The 19,704-nt window shown below is 46.0% G+C and overlaps 1 protein-coding gene across 1 annotated transcript in view; it reads left to right on the top strand.

The window, feature by feature from the left end:
* LOC128694276 (protein pangolin, isoforms A/H/I/S) overlaps positions 1-19,704 on the top strand; it is a 119,686-nt gene that overhangs the window by 37,967 nt on the left and 62,015 nt on the right. The window contains exon 3 of the mRNA XM_053784335.2: positions 3,886-3,981. Within this exon, the coding sequence (XP_053640310.1) occupies positions 3,886-3,981 (96 nt within the window). The remainder of the gene's footprint in view (positions 1-3,885; positions 3,982-19,704) is intronic.

Genomic DNA, 19,704 nt, shown 5'->3' with positions numbered 1-19,704 from the left:
CTCGTCCCTCACTCCACATACTCTCCTCTTCCCTCACTCCACATACTCTCCTCGTCCTTCACTCCACATACTCTCCTCGTCCCTCACTCCACATACTCTCCTCGTCCCTCACTCCACATACTCTCCCCTTCCTCACTCCACATACTCTCCCCTTCCTCACTCTACATACTCTCCCCTTCCTCACTCCACATACTCTCCTCGTCCCTCACTCCACATACTCTCCCCTTCCTCACTCCACATACTCTCCCCGTCCCTCACTCCACATACTCTCCTCTTCCCCGCTCCGCATACTTTCCCCTTTCTCACTCCACATACTCTCCTCTTCCCTTCACATACTCTCCTCGTTCCTCACTCCACATACTCTCCCCGTCCCTCACTCCACATACTCTCCTCGTCCCTCAGTCCACATACTCTCCTCTTCCCCCGCTCCACATACTTTCCCCTTTCTCACTCCACATACTCTCCTCTTCCCTCCACATACTCTCCTCGTCCCTCACTCCACATATTCTCCCCTTCCTCACTCCACATACTCTCCCCTTCCTCACTCTACATACTCTCCCCTTCCTCACTCCACATACTCTCCTCGTCCCTCACTCCACATACTCTCCCCGTCCCTCACTCCACATACTCTCCTCGTCCCTCACTCCACATACTCTCCTCGTCCCTCACTCCACATACTCTTCTCGTCCCTCACTCCACATACTCTCCTCGTCCCTCACTCCACATACTCTCCTCGTCCCTCACTCCACATACTCTTCTCGTCCCTCACTCCACATACTCTCCCCTTCCTCACTCCACATACTCTCCCCTTCCTCACTCCACATACTCTCCCCTTCCTCACTCCACATACTCTCCTCGTCCCTCACTCCACATACTCTCCCCTTCCTCACTCCACATACTCTCCTCGTCCCTCACTCCACATACTCTCCTCGTCCCTCACTCCACATACTCTCCCCTTCCTCACTCCACATACTCTCCCCTTCCTCACTCCACATACTCTCCCCTTCCTCACTCCACATGCTCTCCTCGTTCCTCACTCCACATACTCTCCCCTTCCTCACTCCACATACTCTCCTCGTCCCTCACTCCACATACTCTCCTCGTCCCTCACTCCACATACTCTCCTCGTCCCTCACTCCACATACTCTCCTCGTCCCTCACTCCACATACTCTCCCCTTCCTCACTCCATATACTCTCCTCGTCCCTCACTCCACATACTCTCCTCGTCCCTCACTCCACATACTCTCCCCTTCCTCACTCCACATACTCTCCTCGTCCCTCACTCCACATACTCTCCCCTTCCTCACTCCACATACTCTCCCCTTCCTCACTCCACATGCTCTCCTCGTTCCTCACTCCACATACTCTCCCCTTCCTCACTCCACATACTCTCCTCGTCCCTCACTCCACATACTCTCCTCGTCCCTCACTCCACATACTCTCCTCGTCCCTCACTCCACATACTCTCCTCGTCCCTCACTCCACATACTCTCCTCGTCCCTCACTCCACATACTCTCCTCGTCCCTCACTCCACATACTCTCCCCTTCCTCACTCCACCTCGTCCCTCACTCCACATACTCTCCCCTTCCTCACTCCACATACTCTCCTCGTCCCTCAGTCCATATACTCTCCTCGTCCCTCACTCCACATACTCTCCTCGTCCCTCACTCCACATACTCTCCCCTTCCTCACTCCACATACTCTCCTCGTCCCTCACTCCACATACTCTCCTCGTCCCTCACTCCACATACTCTCCCCTTCCTCACTCCACATACTCTCCCCTTCCTCACTCCACATACTCTCCTCGTCCCTCACTCCACATACTCTCCTCGTCCCTCACTCCACATACTCTCATCGTCCCTCACTCCACATACTCAACCCTTCCTCACTCCACATACTCTGAGGCCTAGTGGACGGTAGAAAACAATATGATGTTTGCAAAGATAAATTTCATTTGCTCCGCCTTGGAAGACTGGAGGAAACAGACAGTAACAGAGTACTGGACCAAGTCAAATAATTCACTGGAGGGAAAGTTTTATGTGTGAGACTTAAGAGTAATGATGTGGGAAGATCTCTCATTCAAGGATCAGAACAATGTTGTCATTGCTACTGCAAGGAGAATGATAAGCTGGATAATTATTACGTTCTAGACGAGAGATGCTGAGCCAGTGATGATAGTCTTCATGTTCTCAGTGTTGGCATATTGTTGTATACTGACAGACTTTAAGGCAGGGAAGTTTCCTCATCTGGAAAACTCTTAAGGCTCGTATACACTCAGTCAAGTATCTGAACAACTGGGAACGCTTGCAGTCCCTTCATCTGCCTTCCTTGGAACACAGGCAAGAAAGGTACATCATAATTTATACTTGGAAAGTCCTGGAAGGACTGGTCTCAAACATTAACCTTGAAATCACTCTGCATGACAACAGATTTAACAGACTGTGTATTATACCTCCACTAAACGGCAGGGGAGGGACGAGTACATTGAAGAGAGAACTCGACGAGTGTTAGAGGTTCTCGACTCTTCAGCGCCCTCCCTCCGTGCATAAGGGAAATTACCAACAAAATTCTGGCTGTCTTAAAGAGGGAACTGGATAAGTTCCTCAAATCAGGTCCTGACCAGCCGGGCTGTGGTTCGAACGTTGGATTGTGTGCGACCAAAATAGCCTGGTTGATGAGGCCTTGTTTTACCACGACGTCTGGTCTGGGTCTGGCAGCTGGGGTGTTCAACCCCCGGAAACGCCCTTTAGGTATCCTTCAGGTATCCCTCATCCTATTCTCCCTCTCCCCTACTCCTCATACTCTCTTTCCCTCCACATAATATCTTCCACTACTCCACCCCTTCCGCCCACCACTCCACAGCCTCTTCCTTCCCCCACTCATCTCACCCCTCCTCTCTCACACCACTCAGACGCCCACCTCAAAGTCTAGTAAGCCCTACAACGTTCATAATAAAATTTCTAATACTCCCACACCCACACAATTAATTCTTCCACGCCCACACAGAATTAACTCCCACGCAGACCTAACCCACCACGCCCACACAGACCTAACCCACTACGCCCACACATCTAACCCTTTCACGCCCACATAGACCGAACTCTCCCACACCCACAGTAATTCCCACACCCACAGCAACTCTCCCACGCCTACAGCAACTCTCCCACACCTACAGCAGCTCTCCCACACCCACAGACACACCCACCCACTGTAACTCCCACGCCTACAGCAACTCTCCCACACCTACACTGACTTGTAGATCCTGGTAGGTGAGCGCCCCCGCGGTCCAGGACCAGACCTGCCTGATACCTTGTTCACGTTGTTTATCCTATAGTCTTTTATATTTTTAGTATGTGAAACACTGTACCTGTCCTACCTGCTTTGTATTATCACAATTATTATTGAAATGACATTACTAGTTATAATTATCATTAATTTTATTTATGTTTTTATTATTATTTATTGTCTTGACTATTGTAGTACTGGTGTACTCGCCTAATTGTGTTTGCAGGGGGTTGAATCATGGCTCCTAGACTCACCTCTTGGTGTGTTGATAGTAACAAGGTGAATCATGGGTTATGCAGTAAAAATATAACAAAAAAAAAAAACACGGAATAATCACTTTGGCGACACTTACAAATTCAGAGTCCAGAATAAGAACACTTTAATAACATTTTCAGAGCACTTAACACTTACAAGCATCCTCAGGAACACTTCAAATAAGTGAGTAGTAGAAATAGATGGTCCTGGTAATCCTTTCCCTGAGAACCACACACTCCCCACTCCCTCATCCTCCCTCCCCCTTTTTGAGCTGTCGTTGTTTTTGGTTGTTCTTGTTGTAGTAGTGTGTTTGTTGATGTAGTGTGTGTGTTTTATTTGCAGGCCCACTGCCCGCATGTACCCGCTTACTTCTTCCTCACCGTTCAGCGGAACATACCCCACCTCACCACTCTCCCTCTCTACTGCCACCCTGCCCAGGTTAGTGACCACCATACATCACCATCACAACCTCACCACTCTCCCTCTCTACTGCCACCCTGCCCAGGTTAGTGACCACCATACATCACCATCACAACCTCACCACTCTCCCTCTCTACTGCCACCCTGCCCAGGTTAGTGACCACCATACATCACCATCACAACCTCACCACTCTCCCTCTCTACTGCCACCCTGCCCAGGTTAGTGACCACCATACATCACCATCACAACCTCACCACTCTCCCTCTCTACTGCCACTCTGCCCAGGTTAGTGACCACCATACATCACCATCACAACCTCACCACACTCCCTCTCTACTGCCACTCTGCCCAGGTTAGTGACCACCATACATCACCATCACAACCTCACCACACTCCCTCTCTACTGCCACTCTGCCCAGGTTAGTGACCACCATACATCACCATCACAACCTCACCACACCCCCTCTCTACTGCCACCCTGCCCAGGTTAGTGACCACCATACATCACCATCACAACCTCACCACACTCCCTCTCTACTGCCACTCTGCCCAGGTTAGTGACCACCATACATCACCATCACAACCTCACCACTCTCCCTCTCTACTGCCACCCTGCCCAGGTTAGTGACCACCATACATCACCATCACGACCTCACCACTCTCCCTCTCTACTGCCACTCTGCCCAGGTTAGTGACCACCATACATCACCATCACAACCTCACCACTCTCCCTCTCTACTGCCACCCTGCCCAGGTTAGTGACCACCATACATCACCATCACAACCTCACCACTCTCCCTCTCTACTGCCACTCTGCCCAGGTTAGTGACCACCATACATCACCATCACAACCTCACCACTCTCCCTCTCTACTGCCACTCTGCCCAGGTTAGTGACCACCATACATCACCATCACAACCTCACCACTCTCCCTCTCTACTGCCACCCTGCCCAGGTTAGTGACCACCATACATCACCATCACAACCTCACCACTCTCCCTCTCTACTGCCACTCTGCCCAGGTTAGTGACCACCATACATCACCATCACAACCTCACCACACTCCCTCTCTACTGCCACCCTGCCCAGGTTAGTGACCACCATACATCACCATCACGACCTCACCACTCTCCCTCTCTACTGCCACCCTGCCCAGGTTAGTGACCACCATACATCACCATCACAACCTCACCACACTCCCTCTCTACTGCCACCCTGCCCAGGTTAGTGACCACCATACATCACCATCACAACCTCACCACTCTCCTTCTCTACTGCCACCCTGCCCAGGTTAGTGACCACCATACATCACCATCACAACCTCACCACTCTCCCTCTCTACTGCCACCCTGCCCAGGTTAGTGACCACCATACATCACCATCACAACCTCACCACTCTCCCTCTCTACTGCCACTCTGCCCAGGTTAGTGACCACCATACATCACCATCACAACCTCACCACTCTCCCTCTCTACTGCCACTCTGCCCAGGTTAGTGACCACCATACATCACCATCATCACTAACCACCATCACCACTCTCCCTCTCTACTGCCACACTGCCCAGGTTAGTGACCACCATACATCACCATCACAATCTCACCACTCTCCCTCTCTACTGCCACCCTGCCCAGGTTAGTGACCACCATACATCACCATCATCACTAACCACCATCACCACTCTCCCTCTCTACTGCCACACTGCCCAGGTTAGTGACCACCATACATCACCATCACGACCTCACCACTCTCCCTCTCTACTGCCACCCTGCCCAGGTTAGTGACCACCATACATCATCACGACCTCACCACACTCCCTCTCTACTGCCACCCTACCCAGGTTAGTGACCACCATACATCACCATCACGACCTCACCACTCTCTCCCTCTCTACTGCCACCCTGCCCAGGTTAGTGACCACCATACATCATCACGACCTCACCACACTCCCTCTCTACTGCCACCCTACCCAGGTTAGTGACCACCATACATCACCATCACGACCTCACCACTCTCTCCCTCTCTACTGCCACCCTGCCCAGGTTAGTGACCACCATACATCACCATCACAACCTCACCACTCTCCCTCTCTACTTCCACCCTGCCCAGGTTAGTGACCACCATACATCACCATCACAACCGCACCACTCTCCCTCTCTACTGCCACTCTGCCCAGGTTAGTGACCACCATACATCACCATCACGACCTCACCACACTCCCTCTCTACTGCCACCCTGCCCAGGTTAGTGACCACCATACATCACCATCACGACCTCACCACTCTCCCTCTCTACTGCCACCCTACCCAGGTTAGTGACCACCATACATCACCATCACAACCTCACCACACTCTCTACTTCCACCCTGCCCAGGTTAGTGACCACCATACATCACCCTCACGACCTCACCACACTCCCTCTCTACTTCCACCCTGCCCAGGTTAGTGACCACCATACATCACCATCACAACCTCACCACTCTCCCTCTCTACTGCCACCCTGCCCAGGTTAGTGACCACCATACATCACCATCACAACCTCACCACTCTCCTTCTCTACTGCCACCCTGCCCAGGTTAGTGACCACCATACATCACCATCACAACCTCACCACACTCCCTCTCTACTGCCACCCTGCCCAGGTTAGTGACCACCATACATCACCATCACAACCTCACCACTCTCCCTCTCTACTGCCAGTCTGCCCAGGTTAGTGACCACCATACATCACCATCACAACCTCACCACACTCCCTCTCTACTGCCACTCTGCCCAGGTTAGTGACTACCATACATCACCATCACAACCTCACCACTCTCCCTCTCTACTGCCACTCTGCCCAGGTTAGTGACCACCATACATCACGATCACAACCTCACCACTCTCCCTCTCTACTGCCACTCTGCCCAGGTTAGTGACCACCATACATCACCATCACAACCTCACCACACTCCCTCTCTACTGCCACTCTGCCCAGGTTAGTGACCACCATACATCACCATCACAACCTCACCACTCTCCCTCTCTACTGCCACTCTGCCCAGGTTAGTGACCACCATACATCACCATCACAACCTCACCACACTCTCTACTTCCACCCTGCCCAGGTTAGTGACCACCATACATCACCATCATCACTAACCACCATCACCACTCTCCCTCTCTACTGCCACTCTGCCCAGGTTAGTGACCACCATACATCACCATCACAACCTCACCACTCTCCCTCTCTACTGCCACCCTGCCCAGGTTAGTGACCACCATACATCACCATCACGACCTCATCACACTCCCTCTCTACTTCCACCCTGGCCAGGTTAGTGACCACCATACATCACCATCACAACCTCACCACTCTCCCTCTCTACTGCCACTCTGCCCAGGTTAGTGACCATACATCACCATCACGACCTCACCACACTCCCTCTCTGCTGCCACTCTGTCCAGGTTAGTGACCACCATACATCACCATCACGACCTCACCACTCTCCCTCTCTACTGCCACCCTGCCCAGGTTAGTGACCACCATACATCATCACGACCTCACCACTCTCCCTCTCTACTGCCACTCTGCCCAGGTTAGTGACCATCATACATCACCATCACGACCTCACCACAATCTCTCTCTACTGCCACCCTGCCCAGGTTAGTGACCACCATACATCACCATCACGACCTCACCACTCTCCCTCTCTACTGCCACCCTACCCAGGTTAGTGACCACCATACATCATCACAACCTCACCACACTCCCTCTCTACTTCCACCCTGCCCAGGTTAGTGACCACCATACATCACCATCACGACCTCACCACTCTCCCTCTCTACTTCCACCCTGCCCAGGTTAGTGACCACCATACATCACCATCACAACCTCACCACTCTCCCTCTCTACTGCCACCCTTCCCAGGTTAGTGACCACCATACATCACCATCACAACCTCACCACACTCCCTCTCTACTGCCACCCTGCCCAGGTTAGTGACCACCATACATCACCATCACAACCTCACCACACTCCCTCTCTACTGCCACTCTGCCCAGGTTAGTGACCACCATACATCACCATCACATCCTCACCACTCTCCCTCTCTACTGCCACTCTGCCCAGGTTAGTGACCACCATACATCACCATCACAACCTCACCACTCTCCCTCTCTACTGCCACCCTGCCCAGGTTAGTGACCACCATACATCACCATCACATCCTCACCACTCTCCCTCTCTACTGCCACCCTGCCCAGGTTAGTGACCACCATACATCACCATCACAATCTCACCACTCTCCCTCTCTACTGCCACCCTGCCCAGGTTAGTGACCACCATACATCACCATCATCACTAACCACCATCACCACTCTCCCTCTCTACTGCCACTCTGCCCAGGTTAGTGACCATACATCACCATCACAATCTCACCACTCTCCCTCTCTACTGCCACCCTGCGCAGGTTAGTGACCACCATACATCACCATCATCACTAACCACCATCACCACTCTCCCTCTCTACTGCCACTCTGCCCAGGTTAGTGACCATACATCACCATCACAACCTCACCACTCTCCCTCTCTACTGCCACCCTGCCCAGGTTAGTGACCACCATACATCACCATCACATCCTCACCACTCTACCTCTCTACTGCCAATCTGCCCAGGTTAGTGACCACCATACATCACCATCACAACCTCACCACTCTCCCTCTCTACTGCCACCCTGCCCAGGTTAGTGACCACCATACATCACCATCACAATCTCACCACTCTCCCTCTCTACTGCCACCCTGCCCAGGTTAGTGACCACCATACATCACCATCATCACTAACCACCATCACCACTCTCCCTCTCTACTGCCACTCTGCCCAGGTTAGTGACCATACATCACCATCACAATCTCACCACTCTCCCTCTCTACTGCCACCCTGCCCAGGTTAGTGACCACCATACATCACCATCATCACTAACCACCATCACCACTCTCCCTCTCTACTGCCACCCTGCCCAGGTTAGTGACCACCATACATCACCATCACAACCTCACCACTCTCCCTCTCTACTGCCACTCTGCCCAGGTTAGTGACCACCATACATCACCATCACAACCTCACCACACTCTCTACTTCCACCCTGCCCAGGTTAGTGACCACCATACATCACCATCACGACCTCACCACTCTCCCTCTCTACTTCCACCCTGCCCAGGTTAGTGACCACCATACATCACCATCACAACCTCACCACTCTCCCTCTCTACTGCCACCCTTCCCAGGTTAGTGACCACCATACATCACCATCACAACCTCACCACACTCCCTCTCTACTGCCACCCTGCCCAGGTTAGTGACCACCATACATCACCATCACAACCTCACCACACTCCCTCTCTACTGCCACTCTGCCCAGGTTAGTGACCACCATACATCACCATCACATCCTCACCACTCTCCCTCTCTACTGCCACTCTGCCCAGGTTAGTGACCACCATACATCACCATCACAACCTCACCACACTCCATCTCTACTTCCACCCTGCCCAGGTTAGTGACCACATACATCACCATCACATCCTCACCACTCTCCCTCTCTACTGCCACTCTGCCCAGGTTAGTGACCACCATACATCACCATTACAACCTCACCACTCTCCCTCTCTACTGCCACTCTACCCAGGTTAGTGACCACCATACATCACCATCACAACCTCACCACTCTCCCTCTCTACTGCCACCATGCCCAGGTTAGTGACCACCATACATCACCATCATCACTAACCACCATCACCACTCTCCCTCTCTACTGCCACCCTGCCCAGGTTAGTGACCACCATACGTCACTAACCACCATCACCACTCTCCCTCTCTACTGCCACCCTGCCCAGGTTAGTGACCACCATACATCACCATCATCACTAACCACCCTCACCACTCTCCCTCTCTACTGCCACCCTGCCCAGGTTAGTGACTACCTCACACATGCAGACACATACTGCACTCCTCCATACATGCATTAATCATCCATACACTCGCATCACTCATCCATGTACACATACATTACTCATCCATACACATATCACTCATCCATACACATACATCACTCATCCATACACACACATCACTTATCCATACATACACATCCATACACATACATCAGTCATCCTTGCACACAACACTTATCCATACAGTCACTCCTCCATACACGTACATCACTCATCCATACACATACATGTTATTGCGGTTCTTGCTGCTGAACAGCGGTTTAGTGCCGATGAAGGTAGCGTAGGTAGCAATGATACGGCAGTGGACTAGATTGGCTTTAATCGGGTAGGAGTGAGTACACAACGGGCAGTGTGAGGAAGTGACCGCAAGCCAGTCCGTGGAGGGGGAGTACTTGTGTACGTCAAGTCGGTCGAGGCGGGAGTGAGAGAGGGTGGACTGTGCGTCCCACCGACCTAGGTAGGCCTACAGAGGGCAGCACTGAATGCCGCGAAATATGAACTAGTCAGAGCAGACGGCTAGGCTGTGTGCTCTTACAGTACAGGCTGTCTACATTTGCTCGGCCACGCACCTCGCGTCGTCCCGACGCGACAATACTGGTGGGCCCATAGGTATAAAGGAATTACACTAGCTACCCCAGAGAGGGACTGGCTTTCGCTCACTAGTAAATAAAAAATGGACAAAAAAATGCAACAGGCAAAAAAAAAACTCTCCCATCCAGGGGAAGAGAAAACTGGTTTGCCGCGCTGTTTCATCGAGTAGAGAGCCCGGAGACGTCAGCACTGGAACTAAAATCTTCTATATACAGGTTGTCCGCAGGGCTGAACATCAGTTGACCACTCGTCTACTAACGTTATTGCACGCTCACATCTGCAAACAATGACTGACAGTAGCATTTCCTAAGGTGTGACATGTAACTCAGAGGGCAGCACTGCCCTGACCGTAATACAGGCTTTTTTTTACTTTAGTTATAAAACACTGATGCACATACGTACAATAATACTATATCCATGGAATTCATTACACTCTGGGTACCCTTCTAAAAGTATTTACATAATTACATGATGTTGTCCACCCTGACTATTATCTACTAGCTATACAATGTGTGTGCATTTATACCCATTTCTGCAAGCAAACAATTAGCATAACTAGCGTAGGAGTCGGACAAGTCAGTAGGTACGTCAATGTCACAGAAATGTACTGTTGTCCTGGGTCGCAGGCCATAAGTATGGAGCCTTACTGGGCCGTCTTCCGTACCAGTAGTAGTGGGAGAAGGGATAGACGGTTTGTCCCTAACATTAGTCTGATCGTGGCGTTGCAACGCACGCGCCTCTTCCCCCGAACTAGTGGAAGGGCTTCTACGAGCATGTGCATTGCGCGACGACTGCTTGCTCCACTCAGCTGTCAGCATACTTCGCAGCTTGTTACACTCATGGGAGGTATGACTGGAAGTATTGTGGTAAACACAGACTCCCTCGCGAAACTGAGCATGGGGACGGTTATGGTTACTGGGAAACTGAGCATGGGGACTGTGACGGTTACTTTGCGGGGACTTAAGTTTGTAACACTCAGATCGGTAGTGCCCTCGTTTGCCTGTCTACATACATTACTCATCCAAACACATACATTACTCATCCATACATGTACATCACTCATCCATACACACATCACTCATCCATACACAATCACTCATACACATACATCACTCATCCATACACGCACATTACTCATCCATACACGCACATCACTCATCCGTACACACACCACTCATCCATACACACACATCACTCATCCATACACAATCACTCATCCTACACATACATCACTCATCCATACAAAATCACTCATCCACACACACTCATCCTACACATACATCACTCATCAATACACACATCACTTATCCATACACAGTCACTCGTCCATACACACACATCACTCATGCATTCACATTAAACATATACATCACTCATACAGACGTACATCACCCATTCATGCACACATCACTCACACGTACATCACGTACATTACTCATACACGTATACATCACTCATACAAACAAGTATACACCACTCGTCCATACATCACCTATTTTCTCTACACTACACATCATATAAACATACATTACTAATATATATATATATATATATATATATATATATATATATATATATATATATATATATATATATATATATATATATATATATATATGGTCCAATAGTGGAAAATATAGCCTCAACGATGCTTCAGAGTGTGTCAGGGAAGGATAGAGCCCGCCTCCTGGCAGTGAGAGCCCCTCATGCTGGGGACTTTCTGTTGGCTGTTCCCAACTCCAGCCTTGGCACACGCCTCGACCCACAGACCATCCGCATCGGTGTTGCCCTTCGACTTGCCGCCCCTATTCTCGCCGAACACAGGTGTATTTGTGGCAGTGAAGCAGCAGACCGATTCGGGTACCATGGTCTTGTGTGCCGTAAATCCGAGGGAAAGATTGCAAGACATGAGGAGGTTAATAACATTATCAAGAGGAGCCTCACAACAGCTGGATGCCCAGCAGTAAGGGAGCCACCCCAACTATGCAGATCTGATGGCAGCCAGAAGCGTCCAGATGGTATCACCCTTCAAGCCTGGACAGATGGGAAGCAGGTGGTGTGGGACTATACATGTGCATCTACCTTGGCTGATACCTATCTCCAATACACCAGGGAGGAAGGAGGGGCAGCTGCCAGCTTTAGGGAGTCCCAAAAGTCTAGAAAATATGGAGAACTTGCCCATCATTATATGTTTGTTCCCATAGGCTCAGAGACCCTTGGCTCATGGGGAAAGAGTGCATCTAATTTCCTTAAGGAGTTGGGAAAAAGACTCATCAGGGTAACTAGGGATCCCAGGGCAGCTAGTTTTCTGTTCCAGCGGCTCAGTGCGGCTGTTCAAAGGGGTAATGCATGCTGCATTTTGGGCACACGCCCCAGCTCTGAGGAGCTGGATGAGATTTTCGCCTTATAATCGGTGATACACACGTAACAACATGTACCGTATATGCCACCTTTATATCAACAATGTATCTCTTAAATCTTCTGTGCCATATTATGTAATAAAATATTCCTATTGGTAAAAAAAAAAAAAAAAAAAAAAATAGTTCAAAAGATGGGGTGGTAGGGGAAGTGGAATATTCAAATGGCTTCAGGAAGAAATCCAAATATTCTTCCTTGAAGCCTTTTTATCCACTTCTCCGAGGCTATGGGTCCCACAATTTACACCAGAGGTGGACCCCATCCTATATATATATATATATATATATATATATATATATATATATATATATATATGTCGTGCCGAATAGGCAGAACTTGCGATCTTGGCTTAAATAGCAACGCTCATCTTGCCATATAGGACAAACGAAAATTTGTGTATGTAATAATTTCGCCAAAATCATTCTGAACCTAACGAAAAAAATATATTTCACTGTGTTTGTTTAGCATTAAATTATTGTAAACAAATCTAAAATATATTTAGTTGGGTTAGGCTAAAATAAATTGTTCTTCTTATGATAAGGTTAGGTAAGTTTTCTAAGATTCTTTTGGAGCAAAATTATAAATTTTTACATTAACATTAATGAAAAAAATATATCTATAAACGTATAAGAGAAAATATTAGAAAGAACTTAATTTTAGATGAGTTCTTGCTAATTGACCAGTTTTACATATTCGGCACGACATATATATATATAATGTCGTGCCGAATATGTAAAACTGGTCAATTAGCAAGAACTCATTTAAAATTAAGTCCTTTCTAAAAATTTTCCCTTGTACGTTTAAAGATATATTTTTTCATTAATGTTAATGTAAAAGAACTTAATTTTGCTCCAGAAGAATCTTAGAAAACTTACCTAACCTTATTATAAAAAGAACAATTTATTTTAGCCTAACCCAACTAAATATATTTTAGATTTGTTTACAATAATTTAATACTAAACAAACACAGTGAAATATATTTTTTTCGTTAGGTTCAGAATGATTTTGGCGAAATTATTGCATACACAAATTTTCACTTGTCCTATATGGCAAAATGAGCGTTGCTATTTAAGCCAAGATCGCAAGTTCTGCCTATTCGGCACGATATATATATATATATATATATATATATATATATATATATATATATATATATATATATATACATATATATATATATATATATATATATATATATATATATATATATATATATATATATATATATATATATATATATATATATATATATATATGTAACATATATGTAACACTCATACATTATTCATACATTCGTAACTCATACATGCATACGTCACTCAATCATACAAGCATACATTCATACAAACATGCATCACTCATACAAACACACATTCATACAGACACATCCCACATTCATACAAGGGTACATCACTTATCCATACAAGCATACATCATTCATAAGCATACATCATTCATACAAGCATACATCACTCATTGATACAAGCATACATCACTCATGCATACATCAATCATACAAACATACATCATACAAGAATACATCACTCATTCACAAGTATACATCACTCATTCACAAGCATACATCACTCATGCAAGCATACATCACTCATTCACAAGCATACATCACTCATACAAGTATACATCACTCATTCACAAGCATACATCACTCATTCACAAGCATACATCACTCATTCGCAAGCATACATCACTCATACAAGCATACATCACTCATTCACAAGCATACATCTCTCATTCACAAGCATGCAATCATTCACAAGCATACATCATTCATACAAGCATACAACACTCATTCACAAGCATACATCACTCATTCACAAGCATACATCTCTCACTCACGAGCATACATCACTCATTCACAAGCATACATCATTCATACAGGCATACATCACTCATTCACAAGCATACATCATTCATACAGGCATACATCACTCATTCACAAGCATACAACACTCATTCACAAGCATACATCACTCATTCACAAGCATACATCTCTCACTCACGAGCATACATCACTCATTCACAAGCATACATCATTCATACAAGCATACAACACTCATTCACAAGCATACATCACTCATTCACAAGCATACGTCTCTCATTCACGAGCATACATCACTCACAAGCATGCAGTCATTCACAAGGATACATCACTCATTCACAAGCATACATCATTCATACACGTATACAACACTCATTCACAAGCATACATCACTCATTCACAAGCATACATCTCTCACTCACGAGCATACATCACTCATTCACAAGCATACATCATTCATTCACAAGCATACATCATTCATACAGGCATACATCACTCATTCACAAGCATACATCATTCATACAGGCATACATCACTCATTCACAAGCATACATCATTCATACAAGCATACAACACTCATTCACAAGCATACATCATTTATATAAGCATACATCACTCATACAAGCATACATCACTCATTCACAAGCATACATCACTCATACAAGCATACATCACTCATTCACAAGCATACATCACTCATTCATACAAGCATACATCACTCATTCACAAGGATACATCACTCATTCACAAGGATACATCACTCTTACAAGCATACATCACTCATTCACAAGCATACATCACTCATTCACAAGCATATATCACTCATTCACAAGCATACATCACTCATTCACAAGCATACATCACTCATTCACAAGCATACATCACTCATTCACAAGCATATATCACTCATTCACAAGCATACATCATTCGTACAGGCATACATCACTCATTCACAAGCATACATCACTCATTCACAAGCATACATCTCTCATTCACGAGCATACATCACTCATTCACAAGCATGCAATCATTCACAAGGATACGACACTCATTCACAAGCATACATCACTCATTCACAAGCATACATCACTCATTCACAAGCATACATCACTCATTCACGAGCATACATCACTCATTCACAAGCATGCAATCATTCACAAGCATACATCACTCATTCACAAGCATACATCTCTCACTCACGAGCATACATCACTCACAAGCATGCAATCATTCACAAGGATACATCACTCGCACGCGTGATACCGGCTACTTACACCACGCTATCATCCCATCAATAATATGATATGGTAAACACGAGGAAATTAAATCTTCATCAGAGTACAAAACAAATTCTGGCCACAAAATAGAGCGAAACACCAACGTCAAAGACCTGGGAGTGATCATGTCGGAGGATCTCACCTTCAAGGACCATAACATTGTATCAATCGCATCTGCTAGAAAAATGACAGGATGGAGAATGAGAACCCTCAAAACTAGGGAGGCCAAGCCCATGATGACACTCTTCAGGTCACTTGTTCTATCTAGGCTGGAATATTGCTGCACACTAACAGCACCTTTCAAGGCAGGTGAAATTGCTGACCTAGAAAATGTACAGAGAACCTTCACGGCGCGCATAACGGAGATAAAACACCTCAATTACTGGGAGCGCTTGAGGTTCCTAAATCTGTATTCCCTGGAACGCAGGAGGGAGAGATACATGATTATATACACCTGGAAAATCCTAGAGGGACTAGTACCGAACTTGCACACGAAAATCACTCACTACGAAAGCAAAAGACTTGGCAGACGTTGCAACATCCCCCCAATGAAAAGCAGGGGTGTCACTAGCACGTTAAGAGACCATACAATAAGTGTCAGGGGCCCGAGACTGTTCAACTGCCTCCCAGCATACATAAGGGGGATTACCAACAGACCCCTGGCAGTCTTCAAGCTGGCACTGGACAAGCACCTAAAGTCGGTTCCTGACCAGCCGGGCTGTGGCTCGTACGTTGGTTTGCGTGCAGCCAGCAGCAACAGCCTGGTTGATCAGGCTCTGATCCACCAGGAGGCCTGGTCACAGACCGGGCCGCGGGGGCGTTGACCCCCGGAACTCTCTCCAGGTAAACTCCAGGTAAACTCATTCACAAGCATACATCACTCATTCACAAGCATACATCACTCATTCACAAGCATACATCACTCATTCACAAGCATACATCACTCATTCACAAGCATATATCACTCATTCACAAGCATACATCACTCATTCACAAGCATACATCACTCATTCACAAGCATACATCACTCATTCACTAGCATACATCACTCATTCACAAGCATATATCACTCATTCACAAGCATATATCACTCATTCACAAGCATACATCACTCATTCACAAGCATACATCACTCATTCACAAGCATACATCACTCATTCACAAGCATACATCACTCATTCACAAGCATACATCACTCATTCACAAGCATACATCACTCATTCACAAGCATACATCACTCATTCACTAGCATACATCACTCATTCACTAGCATACATCACTCATTCACAAGCATACATCACTCATTCACAAGCATACATCACTCATTCACAAGCATACATCACTCATTCACTAGCATACATCACTCATTCACAAGCATATATCACTCATTCACAAGCATACATCACTCATTCACAAGCATACATCACTCATTCACAAGCATACATCACTCATTCTCAAGCATACATCACTCATTCACTAGCATATATCACTCATTCACAAGCATACATCACTCATTCACAAGCATACATCACTCATTCACAAGCATACATCACTCATTCACAAGCATACATCACTCATTCACTAGCATATATCACTCATTCACAAGCATACATCACTCATTCACAAGCATACATCACTCATTCACAAGCATACATCACTCATTCACTAGCATATATCACTCATTCACAAGCATACATCACTCATTCACAAGCATACATCACTCATTCACAAGCATACATCACTCATTCACTAGCATATATCACTCATTCACAAGCATACATCACTCATTCACAAGCATACATCACTCATTCACAAGCATACATCACTCATTCACAAGCATACATCACTCATTCACAAGCATACATCACTCATTCACAAGCATACATCACTCATTCACAAGCATACATCACTCATTCACAAGCATACATCACTCATTCACAAGCATATATCACTCATTCACAAGCATACATCACTCATTCACAAGCATACATCACTCATTCACAAGCATACATCACTCATTCACAAGCATACATCACTCATTCACAAGCATACATCACTCATTCACAAGCATACATCACTCATTCACAAGCATACATCACTCATTCACAAGCATACATCACTCATTCACAAGCATACATCACTCATTCACAAGCATACATCACTCATTCACAAGCATACATCACTCATTCACAAGCATACATCACTCATTCACTAGCATACATCACTCATTCACAAGCATACATCACTCATTCACAAGCATACATCACTCATTCACTAGCATACATCACTCATTCACAAGCATATATCACTCATTCACAAGCATACATCACTCATTCACAAGCATACATCACTCATTCACTAGCATACATCACTCATTCACAAGCATACATCACTCATTCACAAGCATACATCACTCATTCACTAGCATACATCACTCATTCACAAGCATACATCACTCATTCACTAGCATACATCACTCATTCACAAGCATATATCACTCATTCACAAGCATACATCACTCATTCACAAGCATACATCACTCATTCACTAGCATACATCACTCATTCACAAGCATATATCACTCATTCACAAGCATACATCACTCATTCACAAGCATACATCACTCATTCACTAGCATACATCACTCATTCACAAGCATATATCACTCATTCACAAGCATACATCACTCATTCACAAGCATACATCACTCATTCACTAGCATACATCACTCATTCACAAGCATACATCACTCATTCACAAGCATACATCACTCATTCACTAGCATACATCACTCATTCACAAGCATATATCACTCATTCACAAGCATACATCACTCATTCACAAGCATACATCACTCATTCACTAGCATACATCACTCATTCACAAGCATACATCACTCATTCACAAGCATACATCACTCATTCACAAGCATACATCACTCATTCACAAGCATACATCACTCATTCACTAGCATACATCACTCATTCACAAGCATATATCACTCATTCACAAGCATACATCACTCATTCACAAGCATACATCACTCATTCACTAGCATACATCACTCATTCACAAGCATATATCACTCATTCACAAGCATACATCACTCATTCACAAGCATACATCACTCATTCACTAGCATACATCACTCATTCACAAGCATACATCACTCATTCACAAGCATACATCACTCATTCACTAGCATACATCACTCATTCACAAGCATATATCACTCATTCACAAGCATACATCACTCATTCACTAGCATACATCACTCATTCACAAGGATACATCACTCATTCACTAGCATACATCACTCATTCACAAGCATACATCACTCATTCACTAGCATACATCACTCATTCACTAGCATACATCACTCATTCACAAGCATACATCACTCATTCACTAGCATACATCACTCATTCACAAGCATACATCACTCATTCACAAGCATATATCACTCATTCACAAGCATACATCACTCATTCACAAGCATATATCACTCATTCACAAGCATACATCACTCATTCACAAGCATACATCACTAATTCACAAGCATACATCACTCATTCACAAGCATATATCACTCATTCACAAGCATACATCACTCATTCACAA

Source organism: Cherax quadricarinatus, chromosome 43 (genome assembly GCF_038502225.1).
Source record: "Cherax quadricarinatus isolate ZL_2023a chromosome 43, ASM3850222v1, whole genome shotgun sequence".
Lineage (NCBI taxonomy): Eukaryota > Metazoa > Arthropoda > Malacostraca > Decapoda > Parastacidae > Cherax > Cherax quadricarinatus.
This window is presented reverse-complemented; position numbering and strand designations above follow the sequence as displayed.